The sequence below is a fragment of the Haematobia irritans genome, chromosome 1 (assembly GCF_050003625.1).
Source record: "Haematobia irritans isolate KBUSLIRL chromosome 1, ASM5000362v1, whole genome shotgun sequence".
NCBI classification, from domain to species: domain Eukaryota; kingdom Metazoa; phylum Arthropoda; class Insecta; order Diptera; family Muscidae; genus Haematobia; species Haematobia irritans.
In genome coordinates this window covers 153,387,695-153,413,892 of record NC_134397.1, presented here as the reverse complement: position 1 = coordinate 153,413,892, position 26,198 = coordinate 153,387,695, and the positions used below count along the sequence as shown (strand labels likewise).

Sequence of the window (26,198 nt, the reverse complement as noted above, 5' to 3'; positions counted from 1 at the left end):
AATAAAGTATACCGATAATTATGTTTAGTGCTATAAATTCCATTGCCCATTTTTGTACTTTTATCATAATAATGGAGTAAATATTAAAATTGAACAGTTAATACTTACATGAGAGAAAAACAACAACCATATACTGCCTGGCTGAGTCCAATGATGGAATGCAAGCAATCAAACACATACCGTTATTAAATATTCAGTAGACATTTATTAACAAACAAACATTTAATTCTCGTATTGTATTTTCAAAAAAAAGACTCTTTTTGGTTTTAAATCATAATGCGAGTGTCGTTTGTAGTCTTCTGCGATGACTGGGTAATAATTGTGGAAGTAGTATATGTGGTCGATAATTTTGTGATGGTGAAAGTAGCCTTGGGTAAGAATGGATGTGTGTTAGTGTGATTGTTTTTAAGTGAATATAAGAATTAACAACAAAAAGTAATGCGTTAATAATTGTGATTGAGTTTTTTTTAAGCCTTATTAATGTTTGTGTTGTTCCTCTGCCTGCCTTTACAGAGCATTGTGAATGTGTACATGGGTGTGTGTTAGAGTTTCATCAAGAATATCGTGTTTTTTCTCTTATTCTGCATGTGTGAGTATTTTCATCTTTCAATTAAATTATTTTTTGTTTGTTTTTATTTCCTGTATTCAATTTAATGGGACAACATAATTAAAAGAGTATAATTATACATATGTGAATTATATACATATACAAATATTAGGGTAGATCTGCAAACATAAATAATAAACATTTTAAATAATTTAAAATTACCCAGAAAAAAAAATTGTAAGGTGTTCGAACCAAGTGCATTCTAACCAATTCTCCAAAAATTCGCCTCATGCCTTTGAACATGCATTCTTTATTTTTGTACTATTAATAGCAAGTAGTTAAAATGTTAAGCCTTGGTGGCATTACACAAGGATTTGAATTCCGTTTGAAACATATTTAAATTTTGGTCTCAAGACCCCCATAAAGCAAAAAATCGCTTGGAAAACGTGTACCGAAAACGTTTTTCTTTTGTTAAAGTATATATTAAACAAAAAAAGGCCGATTAAATATGTATATAATTCAGTTTGACAAAATTTTCTCTAGAAATGAACTTTTGATAAAATTTTCTATAGAAATAAAATGTTGACAAAATTTTCTATAGAAATAAAATTTTGACAAAATTTTTTATAGAAATAAAATTTTGACAAAATTTTCTATAGAAATAAAATTTTGATAAAATTTTCTGCAGAAATAACATTTTGGCAAAATTTTCTAGAGAAATAAAATTTTGACAACATTTTCTATTGAAATACAAATTTGACAAAATTTTCTACAGAAATAAAATTTTGACAAAATTTTCTATAGAAATAAAATGTTGGAAAAATTTTCTATAGAAATAAAATATTGACAAAATTTTCTATAGAAATAAAATTTTAACAAAATTTTCTATAGAAATAAAATTTTGACAAAATTTTCTATAGAAATAAAGTTTTGAAGAAATTTTCTATAAAATTAAAATTTTGTTAAAATTTTCTATAGATATACAATTTTGATAAAATCTTCTATAGCATTAAAATTTTGACAAAATTTTCTATAGAAATTAACTTTTGACAAAATTTTCTATAGAAATTAACTTTTGATAAAATTTTCTATAGAAATAAAATGTTGACAAAATTTTCTATAGAAATAAAATTTTGACAAAATTTTCTATAGAAATAAAATTTTGACAAAATTTTCTATAGAAATGAACTTTTGATAAAATTTTCTATAGAAATAAAATATTGACAAAATTTTCTATAGAAATAAAATGTTGACAAAATTTTCTATAGAAATAAAATTTTGATAACATTTTCTATAGAAATAAAATGTTGACAAAATTTTCTATAGAAATAAAATGTTGACAAAATTTTCTATAGAAATAAAATGTTGACAAAATTTTCTATAGAAATAAAATTTTGACAAAATTTTCTATAGAAATAAAATTTTGACAAAATTTTCTATAGAAATAAAATTTTGACAAAATTTTTTATAGAAATAAAATTTTGACAAGATTTTTTATAGAAATAAAATTTTGACAAAATTTTCTATAGAAATAAAATTTTGACAAAATTCTCTATAGAAATAAAATTTTGATAAAATTTTCTGCAGAAATAACATTTTGACAAAATTTTCTATAGAAATAAAATTTTGACAACATTTTCTATATAAATAAAACTTTGCTAAATTTTCTATAGAAATACAATTTTGACAAAATCTTCTATAGAAATAAAATTATGAAAATTTTTTTTATAGAAATAACATTTTGACACAATTTTCTATAGAAATAAAATCTTGGCAAAATTTTGTATCGTAATAAAATTTTGACACAATTTTCTATAGAAATAAAATCTTGACAAAATTTTGTATCGTAATAAAATTTTAACAAAATTTTCTATAGAAATAAAATTTTAACAAAATTTTCTATAAAATTACAATTTTGACAAAATTTTCTATAGAAATAAAGTTTTGACAAAATTTTCTATAAAATTAAAATTTTGTTAAAATTTTCTATAGATATACAATTTTGATAAAATCTTCGATAGAAATAAAATTTTGACAAAATGTTCTATAGAAATAAAATTTTGACAAAATTTTCTATAGAAATAAAATTTTGACAAAATTTTCTATAGAAATAAAATTTTGATAAAATTTTCTGCAGAAATAATATTTTGACAAAATTTTCTATAGAAATGAACTTTTGATAAAATTTTCTATACAAATAAATTGTTGACAAAATTTTCTATAAAAATAAAATTTTGACAAAATTTTCTATAGAAATAAAATTTTGATAAAATTTTCTATAGAAATACAATATTGACAAAATTTTGTATCGTAATAAAATTTTGACAAAATTATCTATAGGAATAAAATCTTGACAAAATTTTGTATCGTAATAAAATTTTGACAAAATTTTCTATAGAAATAAAATGTTGATAGTTTATTTTTGGCTATATGGACCAAAAAAGTAGTTTGGATCCCCAATCTGTGATCCGGAAGTAGTGCAAACTTGGATCATCTCCAATAAATTATACATGGGCTTGTCATAGGACGGAAGTACTCCCTTTTTGGATCCTTTGCATTGCTTTAGAAGTTGTGCCCTGGAAGTTAATTTGAATGAAGAAATTTAAAACGCGAAAAAAAATTTTTTCAACCAATTTCACTGCACTGAATTTGCATCACTTCTTAAGGTGGGAGGCGAATTCAGTGTTTTGGATGTGAATTAAGAAATTTTGTGATATTTTGACAAATAAATAATTTTTAAAATTTTGGCAATCAAATTTTCTAAAAAACAGACGTAATCACTCTCTACAATTTTTTGATTATTTCCTAAAAATACTTTAATATCCCCGTCGAAGACTAACGATGTTAGTCGAAATATTGGAGAATAAAGTTAACAAGTAATCAAAAATCGTAAAAAGGATTTTTTATTAAAAGGACCTCAAGCCGAAATAATAATAAAATAAATTAGAACAACAGGTCAACAAAACGAAGGACATTTTTTTATGATTTTTAATGCATTATAACGCTTGTCTTAAACTTTTGTGATCAACTATTTTCAAAAATTCGAAATTTTTCTACAAAGGGTGTAACATTTTTTTCGGCTAAATTTAAATAATTTGTACCATTTTATTAATTCTTAAGCTGTTTTTAACCTATTTGAAACACAAAAAAAAAAATAAATTTCCCATTAACATTTTGAAAAAGAGTGTTATAAAGAAATTGACTCAAATGAACTTCATGTGCAGTTAAAATAAAGAACGTCTTTGGGAGAGCATTTTTGGAAGTTCTTTAAAAGTTGTGCCTTGAGGAGAACTTCCAAATTTTTTTGCTGGGTACTTTCTAATACTTGTCCACAAGGACTGCATCGGAAGTAGAAAAAAATCATTGGGGGATCCCAAGATGCGCTTTAAAAAAATGATTGTGGACTTGTCCAAAAGAACTGCATCGGGAGTGGAAAAAATTATTGGGGGATCCCACGATGCGCTTTAGAAGAAATGTTTGTGGACTTGTCCAAAAGGACTGCATCGGAAGTTGAAAAAAATCGATTAGGGATTCTGGGATGGGCTTTAAAAGAAATGTTTGTGGAACAATTTCCAATTTTTTTTTTGCTGGGTAATTATGAACCGATATGGACCAGTTTTTGCATGGTTGTTTGAGACCATATACTAACACCCCATACCAAATTTTAACCGGATCGGATGAATTTTGTTCTTCCAAAAGGGTCCGGAGTCATACCTGGTGATCAGTTTATATGGGGGCTATGTATAATTATGTACCGATATGGACCAATTTTTACACAGACAATTATTTTTACATCCTGGAAAATAATAAACGTTTATCACAAAAATTATATACTTTTCTTCCAAATAAACTTCCCTACAGCGAAAAGCAAATGAGAAACAATCTTTGTTTGTCTAAAATTTCGTTTGGGAGAAAATAATTATTTTCTTTTTGTGTGTATATTCTGGGTCTTGGTGAAATTCTTTGTCGATCTAGCGATGTCCGTCCGTTTGCCGATTGTTAAAATCACACTAATTTCTGAACGAAACAATGTGTCGACTTTCAACTTGGTAAAAGTACATTTTATTGATATGGGTCCAAATGTATTGCAAATGGACTATATCGGACCACTTTTAGGTATAGGTCCCATACAAATCGATCGCCAGATTTGGCTGTGAAATCTCTTGGAGGGGTAAATTTAATTTAATCGAAAAATGTGAGGGAAAATGCAATTATACAGACACTTATGCAATTATACACTACGACATTCGACATTGGTGGAACCAGCATACATTCAATATTGCATGAACATTTGACTGTCTAAGAAAAAAAAATTATTCGCATTGTGTTCCACACAACTTGGTAATCCCTCAAACAAGGCTTGCATCTATTGGTCGAAGGAGATGCTCCAAAAATACGGTCGCGGTGCTTCGAAACACGTCTATAAAATTGTGACAGATGATGAGTCGTTAATTAACGTGTATGAGCGCGAAAGTAGGATAGGTTAGGTTTAGTGGCAGCCCGACATTTCAGTCTCACTCTATCAGTGATACCACAGTGGTGAACTTCTGTCTTATCACTGAGTGCTGCCGATTCTATGTTAAGCTCAATGACAAGAGATCACCTTTTTATGACCGTGTCCCAATGACGTTCCAATTCAATCCAATTCAACAATCCGCCCTTATGTATACGTGTCACTGTGTGTTTTTTTTGCTTCAGCCACATATGTGATTAATTTGTTTGTAATGGTGAATTAAAAAAATCGACGGTATTGTTTACAAAATGAACATTAATTACAAGAGATTTTTTCACTCTTTTTTTTTACTTTGAATAGTTTTTTATTTATATTTATTAAGATTTTTTTTTGCGCTTATATGGTAATTATGCATTATATACGTATGTTTTGTTTTTATGTATTTTATTCATTTATATTTACCTACAGCTGTATTTTTAACAAAATGCTATGAATTTCAAACAAAACCCAGCAAATATTTTGTTTAGTAGTTTAAAAATGGTTGAATTGACAATCATCCAATTTGTCTATTGGAGAATGACCTTTTTAAAAAGATGCATAATTTACATCTTTCTGACATTTTATTCAATTTAATAGTAATGAGCTAAATGGAATTTAACTGAAGTGAAATGAAATATAATAATTTAAGTTGAAGTTGAAAAAACATGGCACAACAAATAATTTGCTATGCCCTTATATTGCTTTGAAATGCTGGTCTCAGGCTACCAGAAGTCTGGCTTCTTCCCGTCAAGCCGGTCCAACATTTGTTCCGAACGAAACGAAATGTCCACCTAAAACGTTGCTCAAAATTTTCTTATTGCATGTATTGGCAATGGGCTATATTATACCCAATTCCAGGATTAAAACAAACAAAAACAAGTATATACGGCCGTAAGTTCGGCCAGGCCGAATCTTATGTACCCTCCACCATGGATTGCGTAGGAACTTCTACTAAAGGCTGTCATCCACAATCGAATTACTTGGGTTGCGATAACACTTGCCGATGGTAAGGTATCGTAAAACTTTTTAACACTGTCTTCTAAATTGTAAGTTAGTCCATAAGGGGTATATATCAAACAAAAAAAAAGGCCGATTAAATACGTATATAATTCAGTTTGACAAAATTTTCTATAGAAATAAAATTTTGACAAAATTTTCTATAGAAATAAAAACTTGACAAAATTTTCTATAGAAATAAAATGTTGACAAAATATTCTATGGAAGTAAAATGTTGACAAAATTGTCTATAGCAATAAAATTTTGACAAAATTTTCTATAGAAATAAAATGTTGACAAAATTTTCTATAGAAATAAAATGTTGACAAAATGTTCTATAGAAATAAAATGTTGACAAAATTGTCTATAGAAATAAAATGTTGAAAAAATTTTCTACAGAAATAAATTTTTTACAAAATTTTCTATAGAAATAAAATTTTGACAAAATTTTCTATGGAAATAAAATGTTGACAAACATTGCTATAGAAATAAACTTTTTACAAAACTTTCTATAGAAATGAAATTTTGACAAAAATTTCTATAGTAATAAAATTTGACAATTTTTACATGGCTGTTAGAGGCCATATACTAACGAAATGTACCAAATTTCAACCGCATCGGATGACTTTTGCTCCTCCAAGAGGCTCCGGAGGTCAAATCTGGGGATCGGTTTATATGGGAGCTATATATAATTATGGACCGATATAGACCAATTTTTGCATGGTTATTAGAGACCATATACTAACACCACGTACCAAATTTCAATTGGATCGGATGAATTTTGCTCATCCAAGAGGCTCCAGAGTTCAAATCTGGGGATCGGTTTATATGGGAGCTATATATAATTATGGACCGATATGGACCAATTTTTGCATGCTTGTTAGAGACCGTATGCTAACATCAGGTACCTAATTTCAAACGGATCGGATGAATTTTGCCCCTCCAAGAGGCTCCGGAGGTCAAATCTGGGGATCGGTTTATATGGGGGCTATATATAATTATGGACCGATATGGACCAATTTTTGCATGGTTGTTAGAGACCGTATACTTAGACCACGTACCAAATTTCAACCGGATCGGATGAATTGTGCTGCTCCGGAAGGCTCCGCAAGCCAAATTTGGGGATCGGTTTATATGGGGGCTATACGTAAACGTGGGCCGATATGGCCCATTTTCAATACCATCCGACCTACATCAATAACAACTACTTGTGCCAAGTTTCAAGTCGATAGCTAGTTTTGTTCGGAAGTTAGCGTGATTTCCACAGACGGACGGACAGCCGGACAGACGGACAGACGGACGGACGGACGGACATGCTTAGATCGACTCAGAATTTCACCACGACCCAGAATATATATACTTTATGGGGTCTTAGAGCAATATTTCGATGTGTTACAAACGGAATGACAAAGTTAATATACCCCCATCCTATGGTGGAGGGTATAAAAAGCTCAAGTGATTCATCTAAAACTCGTTGAATAACTGGTGTGTAAATATCAAAACCATCTCACAAAACATTGGTCCATTTCGGTATACGCATATATGTATATCCATACCCACGTCCAAATTTGTGAGATGTCAAATTCGACTAACCGGATCTTGGTATTTTACAAAACCAAATAGTCGGTTTTTTTGTTATACCAAATCGACTTTTGATGTTGAACAAAATCGTTTAACGAAAAAATCTAAAGCCGGACTTGAATGGAAAGAAGACCCCAGGGAAAAGCGTAGCCAAGAAAGCAATGAAGATTTTCGTTTTGGATCCCAAACTAGTGCAAAATTGGTTAAGAAGCATTAAATTTTACATGGGCTTGTCAAAGAGCAGATGTCATACGTTACTCTGATATAGCATTAGTTCTTCAGATGTAATGCTATTTCAATATATCTGATTTAATTAAAAACAAGTATATACGGCCGTAATTTCGGCCAGGCCGAATTTTATGTTCCCTCCACCATGGATTGCGTAGAGGGCAAAGGCATCTTAAAACTTCTTTACATTATCTTCTAAATTGTAAGTCAGTCCATGCTGGATATATAGTAGACAAAAGAAAGTTCGATTAAATACGTATATATTCAGTTCTTGACCGGTACATATATGGAAGAAATAATTACGAAACGATATGAACATTTATGCGGTAATTATAGAGCCAGAATTGAAATATCGGTCGCTTTATATGGGGGCTATATACAATTATGAACACAAGTCTACCAAAGATGGCAGATTTTTAACTGTTTGGTAGATTGGTAGGATTCTTGATGTTTTGAAAGATTTTGCAAAATATTCCTCTCCAGTTATGAAATGCTTCAAAATTTTTCTATAGAAAAAACTTTTTGACAAAATTTTCTACAGAAATAAAATTCTGACAAAATTTTCAAAGAAATAATATTTTGACAAAATTTTGTGTATAGAATTAATTTTTGACAAAATTTTGTGTATAGAAATTATATTTTGACAAAATTTCCCAAAGACATAAAATTTTGACAAAATTTTCTATAGAAATAAAATTTTGACAAAATTTTCTATAGAAATAAAATTTTGACAAAATTTTCTATAGAAATAAAATTTTGACAAAATTTTCTATAGAAATAAAATTTTGACAAATATATTCAGTTCTTGACCGGTACATATACGGAAGAAATAATTACGAACCTATATGAACATTTGTGCGGTAATTATAGAGCCAGAATTGAAATATGGACGTCGCTTTATATGGGGGCTATATACAATTATGAACACAAGTCTACCAAATATGGCAGATTTTTTACTGTTTGGTAGATTGGTAGAATTCTTGATGTTTTGAAAGATTTTGCAAAATATTCCTCTCCAACTATGAAATGCTTCAAAATTTTTCTATAGAAAAAACTTTTTGACAAAATTTTCTACAGAAATAAAATTCTGACAAAATTTTCAAAGAAATAATATTTTGACAAAATGTTGTGTATAGAAATAATTTTTTGACAAAATGTTGTGTATAGAAATTATATTTTGACAAAATTTCCTAAAGATATAAAATGTTGATAAAATTTTCTATAGAAATAAAATTTTGACAAAATTTTCTATAGAAATAACATTTTGACAAAATTTTCTATAGAAATAAAATTTTGACAAAATTTTCTATAGCAATAAAATGCTGGTATATTATTTTTGGCTCGAGTGGTAATCGTGATTTTTCTGTTATTGGGGATCGGTTTATTTGGGGGCTATATATAATTATGTACCTATATATAATACAGATCTATACGGACCCATTTTTCAATGGTTCAATGAATTTTGCTCCTTCAAGAGGCTCCGGAGGTCAAACCTGGGGATCGGTTTATATGGGGCCTATATATAATTATGAACCGATATGAACCAATTTTTGCATGGTTGTTAGAGACCATATACTAACACCATGTTCCAAATTTCAATGGGGTCGGATGAATTTTGCTCCTCCAAGAGGCTACGGAGGTCAAATCTGGGTAGCGGTTTATATTGGGGCTATATATAATTATGGACCGATATGGACCAAATTTTGCATGGTTGTTAGAGACCATATACTAACACCACGTACCAAAATTTCAATCGGATCGGATGAATTTTGCTCCTCCAAGAGGCTCCGGAGGTTAAATCTGGGGATCGGTTTATATGGGGGCTATATAAAATTGTGGGCGGATATGGACCAATTTTTGCATGGTTAGTAGAGACTAGGTTAGGTTAGGTATAGCCCGATGTATAAGGCTCACTTAGACTATTCAGTCCATTGTGGTACCACATTGGTGAACTTCTCTCTTATCACTGAGTGCAACCGATTCAATAACAAGGGACCACATTTTTATAGCCGAGTCCGAACGGCGTTCCACATTGCAGTGAAACCACTTAGAGAAGCTTTGAAACCCTCAGAAATGTTACCAGCATTACTGAGGTGGGATAATCCACCGCTGAAAAACTTTTTGATGTTCGGTCGGAGCAGGAATGGAACCCACGACCATGTGTATGCAAGGCGGACATGCTAACCATTGCACCACGGTGGCTCGATATATATTTCACTTCTGCCTCTCTGATTACCACGCAACAGTTAATATCGGTTCGTAATTATGTATAGACTGTCCTGTATATACCGATCAAAAATTGAATTATATACGTATTTAATCGGCCTTTTTTTGTCTAATATATACCCCTTATGGAGTAGCTTACAATTTAGAAGACGATAATAAGAAGTTTTAAGATACTTTGCCATCGCAAGTGTTACCACAACCCAAGTAATTCGATTGTGGATGACAGATTTTAGTAGAACCTTCTACTCAAGCCATGGTGGAGGGTACATAAGAATCGGCCTGTGCGAACTTACGGTATGAGCTGTCATGATGCGGAGGAAAAGGAATCAATTAAACACCTCTTGGGTGAGTGTCCTGCATTTTGTGTAAAGCGCAAACAACTTTTAGGAGCATATAGCTTCAGATTACTGGCGGATCTGGAAACGTGAGCTTAAGCAGTCTGCTAATGTTTTTGGAACAATCTGGTTGGTTCAACAAAGAAAAATAATCAAGAAGGTTCAGCGGTTAAAACTAGAAGTGCCCATATGTAATAGGTACTTTTAGTTAATGTGGTATCACAATGGACTGAATAGTCTAAGTGAGCCTGAATCTTAATCGGGCTGCCACTTTAACCTAACCTACGGGCGTATATACTACTTGTTACTATTTGCAAATATTATTTCAAAAATTCCAATTCTGCTGAAAAATGCATCGGTACACATTTAAAAAAAAAATTTTTTGAGAGAGAGATTTGCATAATTGCGCTAACTGTATTTTATAAAAAAAAAAAAACAAGTATATACGGCCGTACGTTCAACCAGGCCGAAGCTTATGTCCCCTCCACCATGGATTGCGTAGAAACTTCTACTGAAGACTGTCATCCACAATCGAATTACTTGGGTTGCGGTAACACTTGCCGATGGCAAGGTATCTTAAAACTTCCTAACACCGTAATATATACCACATAGTCCATACGTGGTATATATTAAACTAAAAAGGCCGATTAAATACGTATATAATTAAGTTTAAGGTTTCTATAGAAATAAAATTTTGACAACGTTTTCTATAGAAGTAAAATTTGGAAAAATTTTCTATAGAAATAAAATTTAGAAAAAATTTTCTATAGAAATAAAATTTTGACAAAATTTTCTATAGAAATAACATTTTGACAATGTTTTCTATAAAAATAAAATTTTGGTAGATTATTTTTGGCTCGAGTGGCAATCATGATTATGAACCGATATGGACCAATTTTTGTGTGATTGGGGATCGGCGGCCTCCGGAGGTCAAACCTGGGGATCGGTTTATATGGGGGCTATATATAATTATCAACCGATATGAACCAATTTTTGCATGGTCATTAGAGACCATATACTAACACCACGTACCAAATTTCAACCTAATCGGATGAATTTTGCTCCTCCAAAAGGCTCCGGAGGTCAAATCTGGGGATCGGTTTATATTGGGGCTGTATATAATTATGGACCGATATGGACCAATTTCTGCATGGTTATTAGAGACCATATACTTACACCACGTACCGAATTTCAACTGGATCGAATGAATTTTGCTCATCCATGAGGCTCCGGAGGTTAAATCTGGGAATCGGTTTATAAGGGGGTTCTCTATGGTTATGGACCGATATGGACCAATTTTTGCATGGTTATTGGAGAACATATACTAACACCATGTAACAAATTTCAGCCGGATCGGATGATATTTGCTTCTCTTAGAGGATCCGCAAGCCAAATCTGGGGGTCCGTTTATTTGGGGGTTATACGTAAAAGTGGACCGATATGGCCCATTTGCAATACCATCCGACCTACATCAATAACAACTACTTGTGCCAAGTTTCAAGTCGTTAGCTTGTTTCGTTCGGAAGTTAGCGTGATTTCAACAGACGGACGGACATGCTTAGATCGACTCAGAATATCACCACGACCCAGAATATATATACTTTATGGGGTCTTAGAGCAATATTTCGATATGTTACAAACGGAATGACAAAGTTAATATACCCCCCATCCTATGGTGGAGGGTATAAAAATATGTATTATCTCGTAAGAACTGCCTGTGAAGTGAAAGTTAAGGCCATATTATCTAAAATAGCATTCCGTTTGTAAAACATCGAAATATCGATCTCAAACTTAGATACTCTGAAAACCGGATACCTTTCAAAAGTGGACAATTATTGTGAAACGATTGCTATATTAACGCATTTAAATTAACCTCTCATAACTGGACACTTCCGGAATGTGGAGAAAATTTAGGCGACCATGGGTGTCCACTTCTGATAAGATATGTCACCGCCGACATCCCTTTTATCTACACTTAAAAATGAAAATCGTTAAAAATATCAAGTCAATGCAACTGAAAATGTTTGCTGGGTTTTATAATTGTTAAGCTTTTAAGTATTATGTTATCTATAATAGAGTGTTTAGTGTATAAGAGAGTGCTTGTTAATTCATTTTTTGTTTCTCTGTTTTTACCATGAAATAATGGCAATTATTTACAAATGTCGATAATAATTTCTTCTCATTAATCATGTGTAAATAATAAATGTTTTACACTTTGAATCATACTAAATAAAATTAAAATAATAATAATAATAATAGTAAAACAACCATGAATAACAGATAAGTATATACTTCAGTGAATATGGTAGAGGATAAAAGACCATCATTGCTTTATGCGTTCAATTCGCATATGGTTTTTGTTCCTTTTGAAAATTCCATTATAATGGTCATTGAAAATGGTATAAGTATGGCTACTTCTCATGTATTGTGTGTATGTAAACAATCCTTAACTACTTACTCTATTAAGTACTATGTATTATATATAAATAATTTGTTTTTGTCTAAAAAAGCAATGGATAAATGTGGATTATACGTATGTTCATTTGTGTTTTTCTTTTTTTGTTCGGGAGGGGAGGGAATTTCATTGTATTTGTTGTTTTGTTTTATTTTTGTTTTTAATTTATAATAAAAATTTAATTTTTATTTTGCTAGCGTAAATTTATTTTTCAAACAAGTTTTGGCTTTTCCTTCCTTCTTTGTTTTGTTTACAAAATTTTTTTTTGCGTATTATTATTTTTTGTTTAATCTAATTAGGCTGTTGCTATTTTTCAATTATTATTTATATGTGTGTCGTTTTTGTGTGTGTGTGTGTGTGTGTAAAACTATCTTAAAGTATGAATAAATTTAATTTACAATAGTTAATTAGTTTGACTGTAATTTAATTAAACTATCTCCTATTATAGGCTGCGGCGTATATTACCACTATGCATGTTATCAATAATGCCTTTGAAAATGTTGTATAGGACATTGATCCAGAACTAGGGCCAAAATAAGATTCAAAAAATCCTCGTATACCTCCGCCAGATGATGTCACTGGAAAAAAGAGAGAGCAAATAAACAAAAAATGTAGTAAGTATAATTTATATACATTTTTTTTAAATTATTAATTCAGAATAGAATAGATTAGTTTTCGCTCAAGTGCGAAAGATGCAATATAGCGCATCTTCGCACTTGGCCTGCTTGCAGACAAACGACGAGTTTATAGAAAATATCAGCACGCACAGAAAAAAATTTCCGTAGTTAAACTAACGCTAAATTTAACTTATTTTTATTGGAAACAATTTATTTGCTTGTAGTTACATTTTATTATTTTTATCGAAATTTTTTCACAGCTTGATGAAATCTTACTTTTTTGTCTCAAAAATTTTATGAACTAAACGTGAGTATAAAGTTCAATGACCGTACACATAGGTTAGGTTAAAGTGGCAGCCCGATTAAGTTTCATGCTCACTTAGACTATTCAGTCCATTGTGATACAACATTTAACTAAAAGTACCTATTACATATAGGCACTTCTAGTTTTAACCACTGAACCTTCTCTATTATTTTCTTTTGTTGAACCAACCAGATTGTTCTAAAAACATTAACAGACCAGTAATCTAAAGCTATATTCATTCCCCTAAAATTTGCTTACGCCTTACACAAAATGCAGGACACTCACACAAGAGGTGTTTAATTGATTCCTTTTCCTCCGCATCATGACAGCTCATACAATAGTCATTATACTTCGCCCCAATAGTTTTTGCAAATTCGCCTATCAGGCAGCGACCCGTTATAGCAGATATCAGAAGTGATATCTGACGCCTTGTGAACACTAGCATATCTAGTGTGCGGTTCAAGTTTAAATGGGGCCATATTTGCTTGGTGTCGTTACAACCCTTGCAATTCTCCCATCGAACATTTGCCATCATAACAGCCTTCTCACGCAGAGCCATACCAACAGATTCTAGTTTCCCTGGAATATGTAAGGTAATTCCTAGCCTTGCTAACTCATTTGCTTGACAGTTCCCCGGTATGTTCCTATGGCCAGGCACCCATATTAGGTGAATATTGTACTGCTCAGCCATCTCGTTGAGAGATTTGCGGCAGTCGATGGCCGTTTCCGAGTAAAGGAACACAGAGTCCAAGGATTTTATTGCAGTTTGACTGTCGGAGTATTTTTTTCCGACCACAGCGATAGCTCGCGCTACCGCACAGCCGTTGTTGCAGTTGACTGTTTGGCCAAAATGTCTAAAGGCAATAGATGCAGCATGACATTAAGGGAGTCTGTTCCTGTCTTACTGAATGCGCCTGAGATACACAAGCACGCCATACGTTGAACTTTATCTAAACCTGTCGGTTGCTGAAGTGCCGGACACCAGACTACAACACCATATAGCATTATAGGTCTAACCATTGCCGTGTATAGCCAATGCACAATTTTCGGTTTTAGTCCCCACATTTTTCATATTGCCTTTTTGCACGAGTACACAGCTACCGTGGCTTTCCTCGCCCTTTCTTCGATATTAAGCCTAAAGTTTAGCTTCCTGTCCATAATAACGCCAAGGTATTTTGCACACTCACCAAAGGGAATTTCAATACCCCCTAAGGATATGGGCTTAACCGTGGGAGTTTTGCGATCTTTGCAGTACATGACTAATTCTGTCTTGGCAGGATTTACTCCAAGACCATTCACTTTCGCCCATTTCTCAGTCATCCGGAGGGCTCTTTGTATAACATCTCCGATTGTGGATGGGAATTTTCCCCTGACTGCTAGGGCTACATCGTCTGCGTATGCCACCACTTTTATCCTTTCTTTTTCTAGAGAAACCAGAAGGTTGTTTATAGCAACATTCCAAAGAAGAGGTGATAGAACTCCTCCTTGGGGAGTGCCTCTGTTCACATACCTTTGCATGTTTGCTTGTCCTAGTCTGGCTGAAATACGTCTCCTCATTAGCAGTTCGTCTAGCAGCCTAAGTATACCTGGATCAACATTCAGAGTTGCCATTCCATTTAATATCGAACTCAGATGGACGTTATTGAATGGCCCCTCGATGTCTAGAAACGCCACGATTGTGTATTCATTGACAGATAGTGAGCTTTCGATAAAGCTGACTAGTTCATGCAAAGCGGTCTCAGTAGACCTGCCCTTCGAGTATGCATGCTAACGTTTCAAGAGCAAACTTGAATCGACACTAGTTCTAAGATAATTGTCTACCATCCTCTCCAGAGTCTTAAGTAGGAATAAGGATAAGCTGATTGGTCGGAAATCCTTCGCACTCGAGTGAGAGACTTTTCCTGCTTTAGGTATGAAAACGTCTGATTTCCAGGAAAATGTGTGTCCAATAGTACCTCCAGCGTCCCCACACTGGACGTTGTCCAATTGCCCCCCGATGTTTTAATGAAACCTGGAGCGGAGTTAGTGGATGCTAGTACCTTCCGTAGTCTGGAAGCCTCGGACGTATTCTAAATACTGCTGCAGTAAACATTCCAAGAGTTATGCTGAGCCTTTCTCAGTTCTCGCTTGTATCATTTCAGATTCTTCTTGTAAGCGTCTCAATCCTCAGGGGCTCTAGTGGACTTTGCCTTTTTAAAGAGCTTCCTGCAGGATTTCTTCATATTACTTAACTCCGTAGACCACCATGGTGGTCGATTTTTCCACCTTAGCTTCCCTCTAGGTCATGTAGCTTTCAGTGAGATATTGAAGACCTTAGTAATCCGCTCCACTGCGTCTCCGATATCTTTCACAGTGCTCATATTTGTCTCTGGTATTTCCGGTATCATCATATTGAACGATTCCCTATACCTATTCCAATCAGCTTTCCTACAATTTGGCGGAACAGCCAATCTGTAACTGATGTAGCGATGATCTGAGAAGCTATGTTCCCTCAAAACTTGCTACTCAGATATCTTATCATTCAGTTCCGGAGAGGCCAATGTGACGTCCAAAACCTCTTGCCTGTTTTTGGTGACGAAATGTGGTTCATCTCATTGAAAACTATTTCGCTCAAGTGCGAAAGATGCAATATAGCACATCTTCGCACTTGACATGCTTGCAGACAAACGACGAGTTTATGGAAAATATCAGCACGATAGCTTCATTATTGAGGAACGTAACATGATTACGACAGACAGACAGCTAGCCATCCAGACAGGCGGACATTGTTGTGTCTACTTAGAATTTCTCCCTGATCAAGAATATATATACTTTGCGTAGCCGGAAATCGATATTTCAATGTGTTATAAATGGAATGACTTATTATACCCCCATCACCATTCCATGGTGGTGGGTATAAAAAGGGTGCAAATGTAGCATTTGAAATAGAAACGGACACAGGGTTTTATTTGGGGGGCCCAAGCGCTCATTTATAATTTTAGTCAATATGGATAAAACATTTTCGACAATTGTGAAATCATTTGGTGAGTACACAGAAAACAATATCATCAAAATTTTTCCATATAAAATTTTAATTGAATTTTTAAAAATATTCAATTAAAATTTTAAAAAAAATTTTACAAATTAATCACAAAATTAATTGAATCAATTAATTTTTTTAACTTTATCAATTACATTTGTAATTGATTCTGTGATTTAAGATATGTTAATTAAATATTAATTGGATGAATTAATTTTTGATTGAGGACAAAATTTGTTTTTTTTTTGAATGGGACATTATAGCCCATATATATAGAAATGATGAAGAGGGTTCACCTTCATATTGATCTACCACGCAATTTTATTACTTGAGAATTTAGATGTAAATTTTTCTTCATAAAGACATGGTGACCGAACTCCCATTCGGCTCAGATTTGTACAAATCCCTCACAAAAACTTAGAGTAAAAGTGGCAAAAATACCCAAATTTTCCTTGTAAAATCGCCACTTTTTTTGGTGGAAATCTGTAAACATGACTCAAATTTTCCTATACATCTACCATATATCTATAGACCGATAAATCATATATACACTTTTGCGAAAATGCATAAAAATGGCTTTAGATTTGAATATTTTCCATGTTTTTTACTAACATTTTGCCAATCGACCCAAAAATAAATCTACCAAAATTTTACCAGAAAACTACGAAATAAAAAATCTTATCCTGCAGTGTTTGATAAAATTTTTGTGGTAATTATAAAAGCAAGTATATACGGCCATAAGTTCGGCCAGGACGAATCTTATGTACCCTTCAGAACGTAGAAACTTCAACTGCAGACTGTCATCCACAATCGAATTACTTGAGTTGCTGTAACACTTGCTGATGGCAAGGTATCTTAAAACTTCTTAACACCGTCTTCTAAATTGTAAATTAGTCCATACTTATAAAATTTTTATAAAATTTTCTATAGAAATAAAATTTTGATAAAATTTTCTATAGGAATACAATTTTGAAAAAATTTTCTATAGAAATAAAATTTTGACAAAATTTCTACAGAAATAAAATTTTGACAAAATTTTCCATAGAAATAAAATGTTGGTAGTTTATTTTTGGCGATATGGACCAATTTTTGTGTGATTGGGGATCGGCTATATATAAAGGGTGATACGGTCAAAATTTGGTCAATATAAACTTGACGTATTTCTTTCAATTTTGCATTTAACCTGAACACCCCTCATTTTGAAGGTGTGTGTGTGTAGAATGTTGCTCCTATTTTAATTTTGGAATTCACTCTTCAGTTGTCAAAATGCCGTCCAAGCAAGAAGAGCAGCGTATCAAAATTTTTCTCGCGCATCTCGAAAATCCGAGCTACTCGCACGCAAAGCTGGCAAAATCGCTAAAAGTTGCCAAATCAACCGTTACAAATGTAATTAAAGTATTTGAGGAACGTTTGTCGACAGCCAGGAAGTGTGGATCGGGGGGACATCGAAAACCGGAAGCCGCTGAGACGACAAAGGGAGTTGCCGGTAGTTTCAAGCGAAACCCTAACCTCTCTCTCCGAGATGCCGCAAATAAGCTAGGTGTATCGTCTACAACCGTGCATCGAACCAAAAAACGAGCCGGACTATCGACTTACAAGAAGGTAGTGACTCCAAATCGCGATGATAAACAAAATACGACGGTCAAAGCGCGATCCCGGAGGCTGTACACGACGATGCTGACGAAGTTTGACTGCGTGGTAATGGACGACGAAACCTACGTCAAAGCCGACTACAAACAGCTTCCGGGACAGGAGTTTTATACGGCAAAAGGAAGGGGAAAGGTAGCAGATATTTTCAAGCACATAAAACTGTCAAAGTTCGCAAAGAAATATCTGGTTTGTCAAGCCATCTGTACCTGTGGCTTGAAAAGCAGCATTTTCATAGCTTCCGGGACTGTCAACCAAGAAATTTACGTGAAATAGTGTTTGAATAAACGTCTGCTGCCTTTCCTGAAGAAACACGGTTGTTCCGTACTGTTTTGGCCGGATTTGGCATCTTGCCATTACGGTAAAAAGGCCATGGAGTGGTATGCCGCCAACAACGTGCAGGTGGTTCCCAAGGACAAGAACCCTCCCAACACGCCAGAGCTCCGCCCAATTGAGAAATACTGGGCTATTGTCAAGCGGAACCTAAAGAAGACCAAAAAAACTGCTAAGGATGAGCAGCAGTTCAAGGCAAACTGGCTTTATGCGGCGAAGAAGATGGACAAGGTGGCTGTACAAACTCTGATGGCAGGTGTCAAGCGTGAAGCCCGGCAATTCGGATTTGGAAAAGCGAAAGCCTAACTGAATATTTTTTCTGAATTTTATACTAATTGAACTTGAAAAAGAAATTTAATTTGATTTTTTATTTTTTATTTAGTTTTATTTAATTTATTTAATTTGATTTTTTAAATAAACGATTTCACCGATTTACACGCGTTTTCCCTTGACCAAATTTTGACCGTATCACCCTTAAACTATAGACCGATATGGACCAATTTTGGCATGGTTGTTAGCGGTCATATACTAGCTTAATGTACCAAATTTCAACCGAATCGGATGAATTTTGCTCCTCCAAGAGGTTTCGGATGTCAAGTTTGGGTATCGATATTATATGGACCAATTTTAACATGGTTGTTAGAGACCATATACTAACACCACGTACCATATTGGAGAACATATACTAACAATACATACCAAATTTCAACCGGATCGGATGAAATTTGATTCTCTAAGAGGCTGCGCAAATCAAATCTGCGGATGGGTTTATATGGGGGCTATATATACTTATGGACCGATATGGACCAATTTTTGCATGGTTGTAGAGACCACATACCAAATTTCAACCGGATCGGGTGCAGTTTGCTCTTCCAAGGGGCTCAGGAGGTCAAATCTGGGGATCGGTTTATATAGGGGCTATATATAATTATGGACCGATATGGACCAATTTTTGCATGGTTGTTATAGACCGTACACCACGTACCAAATTTCAACCGGATCGTATAAAATTTGCTTCACTAAGAGGCTCCGCAAATCAAATCTGGGGATCGGTTTATATGGGGGCTATATAATTATGGACCGATGTAGACCAATTTTTGCATGGTTGTTAGAGATCATATACTAACAGCACGTACCAAATTTCAACCGGATCCGATGAAATTTGCTTCTGTAATAGGTTCTGCAAGTCAAATCTAGGATAGGGGCTATACGTAAAAATGGTCCAATATGACCCATTTGCAATACCATCCAACCTGCATCAATAACAACTACTTATGTCAAGTATCAAGTCGATAGCTTGTTTCGTTCGGAAGTTAGCGTGATTTCAACAGACGAACAAGCTTAGAACGACTCAGAATTTCACCACAACCCAGAATATATATACTTTATTTGGTGTTAAACAAAATTGAGTTATCTCTCCCAGCCAAATCTTTACTATAGGCTGTGGAAAGGTTCATTCGCCCGAACCGAAACATGTACAGTCCAGGCGTGTATAGATTTGTATCTGGCGTTTTCTTTTCAAAGGCTCTATGAATCATGTTCCTTAATCTATATCTGTCCATAAAGCTCGAAAAATAATTGTATAATTAGATATAATGCATTTGGACGTCAATTGCCTGTTTCGGTATCAGGCTAATATGAAATATAATAAGCAACGATGAGACCGTCGTAAAACTAGGAAAAACACGACTAATGTACGCGTTAGAATTGTTGTTGTATCCTGGAAACCAGTTTCTGTAAGTTGTCACATGTTGTTGTAGTTGACTGTAGAAACAATAAGCATTGTTTGACTGTTCACCACTTAGGTGAACTCTAACAAATTAGCTTTCTAAAAATAAATTTCGTGTTGTTGCATTACTATGTAACAAAACGAAATAAAAATAAGATTAAGGGACTTGTAAGTTATATGAAAAGATGATGTACAGTGGGAGAAAAGATGATTCAATTTGTACGAGGAAAATTCCAAAATGTTTTCTCCATAAGGAGTTAGCATAAAGGGCCCAAAATTGAGTTATCTCTCCAGCCAGATCTATACTAAAGGCTGTGGAAAGGTTCATTCGCCCGAACCGAAACATGTACAGTCCAGGCGTGTATAGATTTGTATCTGGCGTTTTCTTTTCAATGGCTCTATTAACCATGTTCCTTAATCTATATCTGTCCATAAAGCTCGAAAAATAATTGTATAATTAGATACAAATTTTATTTCTATAGAAAATTAGTTCCAAATTTTATTTCTAAAGAAAATTTTGTCCAAATTTTATTTCTATGGAAAATTTTGTCCAAATTTTATTTCTATAGAAAATTTTGTCAAAATTTTTTTTCTATAGAAAATTTTGTCAAAATTTTATTTTTATAGAAAATTTTGTCAAAATTTTAATTCTATAGAAAATTTACAAACGGAATGACAAAGTTAATATACCCCCATCCTATGGTGGAGGGTATAAAAAATGTTTCTTCAAGCGAAATGTTTTATTATTTTTCCGAAAACGAAAATCTACAAAGTGGTGCAGGGTATAATATTGTCGACCCCGCCTGACTTTAGACTTTTCTTTTTTGATTGATAACACCAATGTAGCCCGATACTAGGATTTTACTTCTTAAAGCCGAATTATTTTGTTAAAAAGTTTGTGTTTTATAAATATATGTATATGTTGAAAATTTTTGGTGTCTGTTCATATTGTTATGAAGATTTATGTCAAAATTTAATTAATTGACAGTATGAGCTAATTGGTCTAAATTTCTTTTAGACCTCTAAAATGCTATTTGCAATTGGCGTCAAATGTGAAATTTATTTATATTTATTTCGACTCTTTCTACTGGTTATCGTTTCGATTCCATTTCATTTCACTCCATTCGATTCAACTAAAACTGTGTAAGTACTAAGAAAATATTATTTTATTCGATGTCCAATACCCATTGATTTTCCATTTGGCGCCATCGTTTTACACCCCTGAATAACAGCAAGTAATTGCGAATGCTTGGATAGTTTTTGAACCAATATCAGTTTTTTTTTTCTTTTTTGGATTTTTTTACTGTTTTCCAAAGTTTTGCTACGAAATGGAGGTAGATCAATATTATTGCAGTAGCACGTTTCTCATGCATAAATGAATAAATACAATGGCAATGGAACTGCCTGAAAATATATGAACTGGGAACTAAACAAAAAGTACCCCTGGCATGTGGCTCAAACTTTATTTTCCAACTAGGACAGAGAGCGAGAGAAACGCATGTGGGCATGTCATTTAAAGTGGACAACACGAAATTGATTGAACGTTCCAGAACCCATTGAGGAGGTTTACCGCTATTGTTTGGTAAACCCCATTTTATCACAAAAGGTGGCTTCAAAATCTAAAAACTTTGCAGTGGTTTTAAAATTGGTGTATTGTGCTTTTTGTTTGCATACGAAAAACTAGCGAATAGTCAAAGCGAATTTAATTGTGTGTGTATAGTATTGATGGGGTTAAACCTTTTTGGTTGTTTTTTTATAAAATTAAAAAAAAAAACAAATTCACTATACCTTAGACCATTTCTAACACGTAATGGAATACATGAATCTAGAGTACCCACCTGACATCTTTTATTTATAGCATTGCCATTGCCGTTTATACTACATTCCTAAATGAACTAATTGTTCCTTAAATGTTTGATTTTATATATTACAATAAACTAAATGGCTGCCAAGAATTATTTCGTTTTCTTTTTCCTGCCTGTAAGAATAATGGTTTTGAAACGCCCTTCCAATGTAATTTGTTTGCCTACGGTGAGGCACTTAATTACATTGTTGCATACCTTAAGGCGCATTTAATGGTTTTAGGGCATTCTTTGCAATTGTTCTCACCCAAAGTTCATGGGTATCCAGCTATGCGAATTAGTTTCAGTCCCCACATAGTTTACCCAACATCCCCAGCACCACCATGGCCACTATAACATTAAAAACTGACAAAAACAAAAAAATATGTAAAATATTTTTGTGCTCTTGTTTTGTTAGTGTTTTCTTTTCATATGGGAATGTATGAATTAATAAACACCATAAAAACAACAACAATTGCAACAAAAACGAAAGAATATCCAGCAACATTTCATAAATGGCCCAAATGGCACAGAAAAAATCGAAACGAAATGAACATCAAAACGGCCTATGGCCAACCGGAATAAAGGCAACAGACAACGATCTCGAAATTATAAATATTGCTGGGGATGATTTTGAACAGTGGTGGTGCAAATTAAAAACGCCCATTTTAAATTAAAAAAACAAGTAAGAAAAGTCTAAAGTCGGGCGGGGCCGACTATATTATACCCTGCACCACTTTGTAGATCTAAATTTTCGATACCATATCACATCCGTCAAATGTGTTGGGGGCTATATATAAAGGTTTGTCCCAAATACATACATTTAAATATCACTCGATCTGGACAGAATTTGATAGACTTCTACAAAATCTATAGACTCAAAATTTAAGTCGGCTAATGCACTAGGGTGGAACATAATGCTAGTAAAAAACAAGCAAGGAAAGTCTAAAGTCGGGCGGGGCCGATTATATTATACCCTGCACCACTTTGTAGATCTAAATTTCCGATACCATATCACATCCGTCAAATGTGTTTGGGGCTATATATAAAGGTTTGTCCCAAATACATACATTTAAATATCACTCGATCTGGACAGAATTTGATAGACTTCTATGTCACAAAATCTATAGACGCAAAATTTAAGTTGGATAATGCACTAGTGTGGGACACAATATTAGTAAAAAAAAAATATGTGAAACATTTAAATCTGAAGCAATTTTAAGGAAACTTCGCAAAAGTTTATTTATGATTTATCGCTCGATATATGTGTATTAAAAGTTTAGGGAAACTTGAGTCATTTTTACATCTTTTCGGCTAAGCAGTGGCGATTTTACAAGGAATATGTTGGTATTTTGACCATTTTTGTCGAAATCAGAAAAACATATATATGGGAGCTATATCTAAATCTGAACCGACTTCAACCAAATCTGGCACGCATAGCTACAATGCTAATTCTACTCCCTGTGCAAAATTTCAACTAAATCGGAGTTAAAATTTGGCCTCTGTGGTCATATGAGTGTAAATCGGGCGAAAGCTATATATGGGAGCTATATCTAAATCTGAACCGATTTCAACCAAATTGGGCACGCATAGCTAAAATGCTAATTCTACTCCCTGTGCAAAATTTCAACTAAATCGGAGTAAAAGATTGACCTCTGTGGTCATATGAGTGTAAATCGGGCGAAAGCTATATATGGGAGATTTATCTAAATCGGAACCGATTTCAACCAAATTTGGCACGCATGGCTATAATGCTAATTCTACTCCCTGTGCAAAATTTCAATCATATCGGAGTAAAAGATTGGCCACTGTGGTCATATGAGTGTAAATCGGGCGAAAGCTATATATGGGAGCTATATCTAAATCTGAACCGATTTCAATAAAATTTGGCGCACTCGACTACACTACTAGTTGTACTCCTAGTGCAAAATTTCAACCAAATTGGGGTAAAACTCTGGCTTGTGGAACGGTATTAGTCCATATCGGGCGAAAGGATATATGGGAGCTATATCTAAATCTGAACCGATTTCAATAAAATTTGGCACACTTGACTATAGTACTAATTGTTCTTCTTGTGCAAAATTTTAAGCAAATTAGGGTAAAACTCTGACTTCTGGGGCCATAAAAGTCCATATCGGGCGAAATATATATATGGGAGCTATATCTAAATCTGAACCGATTTCTTCCAAAATCAATAGGGGTCTATTCTGAGCCAAAACACATACTTGTGCCAAATTTGAAGTCGATTAGACTAAAACTGCGACCTAGACTTTGATTACAAAAATGTGTTCACGGACAGACGGACAGACGGACATGGCTATATCGACTCAGGAGCCCACCCTGAGCATTTTTGCCAAAGACACCATGTGTCTATCTCGTCTCCTTCTGGCAAACATATGCACTAACTTATTATCCCCTGTAGCACAGGTGAAGGGTATAAAAATAATAATTGTTACAAATGGTCAAAATTTCAAAAAGTCGAATGACAATTACTGAGCAAAAGTAAAAAATGTCAACCATGATTGATTACTTAGTTGCTAGTGCTCTAGTATTGTCGCCGTCACATTTCACCTGGTCACAATCATACGACATGCGGTTCTTCGTACCGGATTGACCCGTTGGATCCCACCCATTGGCCAGCGGCTGCCTATTTTATTTTTGTGTTGGAGAAGGTGCATCCCGGGGAGCCTTCTCCGTTTGCTATTGGTCCGAGCCGGCATAGAGGAAAACCCCGGACCACGGTACTGTTCAGTCTGCCGAAACCTGATCCACCTCGTATATACCGCTGGTTGGTAGCTGTGCTCAAGGTTATAGCCCAAGTATTGAGTGGATGTTGTGCGGGCATAACAGATTGGTGCTAGGAGACTTTAATGCTCACCATTAACTTTGGCATTCTCTCCTAGGTAATGACCAGAGAGACATAGCTTTGGCAGAGCAGATAGATGACTCCACTTTTTGCACGGTGAACGAAGAGGCCCCCACGAGAATTATGAGTGATTGCTGAAGTTAGCCAGATTTATCTTTAGCGTCGCCTTGGGATCAGACCACCTCCCCATAATTCTCATCATTAACTGACCCTCCGCAGCAGCCGGTCGCTTCATACCCCCTGGTCAAATTGCCCAAGTGAGGCCCAACTTCCCAGCCGAAGCGGCGGGCCTCGCAGACAAGTGTGATGAACGCCGTCGTGCTAACGCTGTTGACCGTAGAATCAAGGAACTGAATCTAGAGATTAGTAAGATAGTCGACGAGCACAAGCGGAACACATGGTTAGAGCACCTAAAGCAATCTAACCTAGGCACAGGAACAGGTAAATTGTGGTCAACATTGAAAGCCCTCTCGAACCCCGCTACGAGGGATGATGGGATTTCAGTCGCCTTTGGCGACGTGACTGATCCAAAGAGATGCGTTAGATACTTCAACCGACAGTTTGTCGAGCTTTCCGAGAGTGATAGAGCGAAAAGGAGAGCCACTCGTCGCATACGTGGTCTCCGAGCCGATGACACACGACAATTTACCACAGCCGATGTTACCAATGTCATCAACAGCGCGAAACCATCCAAGGCGCTGGGCACCGGCGGAATTTCAATGCTATGGGAGCCACCGTGGTGCAATGGTTAGCATGCCCGCCTTGCATACACAAGGTTGTGGGTTCGCTTCCTGCTTCGACCGAATACCAAAAAGTTTTTCAGCGGTGGATTATCCCACCTCAGAAATGCTGGTGACATTTCTGAGGGTTTCAAAACTTCTCTAAATGGTTTCACTGCAATGTGGAACGCCGTTCGGACTCGGCTATGAAAAGGAGGTATCTTGTCATTGAGCTTAACAGAAATCGGGCAGCACTCAGTGAT

The 26,198-nt window shown here is 34.4% G+C and overlaps 1 protein-coding gene across 1 annotated transcript in view; it reads right to left on the bottom strand.

The window, feature by feature from the left end:
• Nucleotides 1-11,652: 11,652 nt before the first annotated feature.
• beat-IIb (beaten path IIb) overlaps nucleotides 11,653-26,198 on the bottom strand; it is a 280,833-nt gene continuing 266,287 nt past the window's right edge. Inside the window, exon 6 of the mRNA XM_075314342.1 lies at nucleotides 11,653-13,438. Coding sequence (XP_075170457.1) covers nucleotides 13,293-13,438 — 146 coding nt within the window. The 3' untranslated portion in view covers nucleotides 11,653-13,292. The remainder of the gene's footprint in view (nucleotides 13,439-26,198) is intronic.